Source organism: Geospiza fortis, unplaced genomic scaffold (assembly GCF_000277835.1).
Source record: "Geospiza fortis unplaced genomic scaffold, GeoFor_1.0 scaffold221, whole genome shotgun sequence".
NCBI classification, from domain to species: Eukaryota; Metazoa; Chordata; class Aves; order Passeriformes; family Thraupidae; genus Geospiza; species Geospiza fortis.
The window spans coordinates 1,422,504-1,424,691 of NW_005054395.1; the positions used below are offsets into that span (position 1 = coordinate 1,422,504).

Below are 2,188 nucleotides of genomic sequence, written 5' to 3' on the forward strand. Positions count from 1 at the left end.
AGCCTTCCCCAGCAGAGGGTGCCTGCCGGTGGGAAGGGGGAAGCCGCGCTCTCCTGGACTTTTGTGGGAGTGGGGGTTGTGTTGTGTGTGTGGGTTTTAAGGGGGGTGGGGTGGGTTAGGAGAGAGTCTGTGGTTTCCATGGAGATGAAGCTGAAAGTGCAGGAAATTTAAAGGCTTTGGGTCCTTGCAAAGCAGACAAACTGGTGCCAACGTGCGTGGCTGCTGTTGCTGCTGAGGAGGCTGCTTTGCAAACGGCGGAGAGGAGCGGGGAGGAAGAACCGGCAGCTACTTCTTCCACACGCACGGGCAGACAACGAGGAGCAGCAGCAACAAGCAGAATTCGCAACAAAAAGAGGCATCTCCCGTTCCCGGGAAGGGCGAGAAGAAGCAGCAGCAGCAGCAGAATTTTGGAGCGGCTTCACCAGGAGAAATTTTATAGAGAAGCCTGCAAGAGAGAGTGTTTGCAGGGGGCTTGTTCTCCGCGCTTATCAGGGGGCTGTCTTTGCTGGTGGTGCGGCGAGTGGAGATCGTGATCCCCTTCAAAGACGAGCTATTTTGGATATCCCCGTACAAGTTTTCTGATGTATTTGCTTGCACCTTCTTCCCTTGCTGTTTGGTGAATCCAGCCCCCCTTTCCCCCTCCCCCCCCCACCGGTCTCCCAAGGATGGATCATTCCCAGTGCCTTGTGACTATATACGCCTTGGTGGTTCTGCTGGGTCTCCGGCTAGAGCAGGGCGCCTGCCAGCACTATCTGCACATCCGACCGGCTCCCAGCGACAACTTGCCCTTGGTGGATCTAATCGAGCACCCGGACCCTATCTTTGACCCCAAGGAGAAGGATCTTAACGAGACCTTGCTAAGGAACCTCATGGGCGGACACTTCGACCCCAACTTTATGGCTGTTTCTTTGCCCGAGGACCGGCTCGGAGTGGACGATCTAGCTGAGCTGGACTTGCTGCTCAGGCAGAGACCCTCGGGAGCGATGCCCAGCGAAATCAAAGGGCTGGAGTTCTACGACGGGCTGCAGCCGGGCAAGAAGCACAGGCTGAGCAAGAAGCTGCGCAGGAAGCTGCAGATGTGGCTTTGGTCCCAGACCTTCTGCCCGGTCCTATACACGTGGAACGATCTCGGCAGCCGCTTTTGGCCCCGGTATGTCAAAGTGGGCAGCTGCTACAGTAAAAGGTCTTGTTCAGTCCCCGAAGGCATGGTTTGCAAACCTGCCAAGTCCGTGCATTTAACGATCCTGAGGTGGAGGTGCCAGCGCCGGGGCGGGCAGAGATGCACATGGATACCCATCCAGTACCCCATCATTTCGGAGTGTAAGTGCTCTTGCTAGGGCTGGCACTTCCCTTCGCGCCCCTTCTCCAGCGGACTCACGTGGACCTTTGCTGCAACAGAAATAAAAGACATTTGCTTTCTGGTTAACGTTGTAATGCACTGTAATGTGTAGGAGAATGTATATTGTGTGTGTATATATGGCACCGGTTTAATATACTATTAAAAGGTCAGTATTATACGTGAAATAATCAGCGTCTACTGTATTTTCAAGACTATTACCCTCATCGTTGCTAATGTATTCTGTTCTTCTTGTTTTTCTTTTTTTTTCTTTTTTTTTTTTTTGGTATTTATATTCCAGAGAGAAGTTGCTTCGCTTTGGCGAAGTAGGTTTTTTGTTGGGTGTTTTTTTAATAAAAGGATTAAAAAATACAAACCAAACTTTTTGATAAGAAAACTTTGATAATATTTTCCATTATTCGGAAAGCGTGTGTGTGAGGGTTTTTTTTCTTTTTCCTTACGGACTTCAGATTTAAAATAAAAATGAATAAACGCCTAGAGCACAATGTTATTGTAAATAGAGAGAACAGTTCGAATGACTTAATCCTATGTAAATGAAGAGTTATCTGCTATTTATTCTTTATATCCTTGTAGTAAAAGTGCAGTGCAGAATTAAAGTCAACCACTAAAACACGAGCCGTTTGGATTCTGTTTGCTTTTTGGTTTGGCCGCCGTCGGGGGGGCTTTCTTCTCTCTCCTCCTCGTTCTCCACGCTCAGCAGGACGTTTCGTGGTGGCAGGGGGAGGTGGGAACCTGCTCACGACTCTGTTAGAGGGGCTCTGCCGCACCTACACCGCCGGAGTGCCTCGGGCTGCGGCCCCGCAGGATGGGGGGCGGCCGGCGGGGGGGTCC

At 51.0% G+C, this 2,188-nt stretch overlaps 1 protein-coding gene across 1 annotated transcript; it reads left to right on the top strand.

The window, feature by feature from the left end:
* Positions 1–131: 131 nt before the first annotated feature.
* On the top strand, positions 132–1,972 carry NOG (noggin). Its single transcript, XM_005425733.2, has one exon. The coding sequence runs from the start codon at positions 666–668 to the stop codon at positions 1,335–1,337; it is 672 nt and encodes a 223-aa protein (XP_005425790.1). The 5' UTR covers positions 132–665; the 3' UTR covers positions 1,338–1,972.
* Positions 1,973–2,188: the final 216 nt, after the last annotated feature.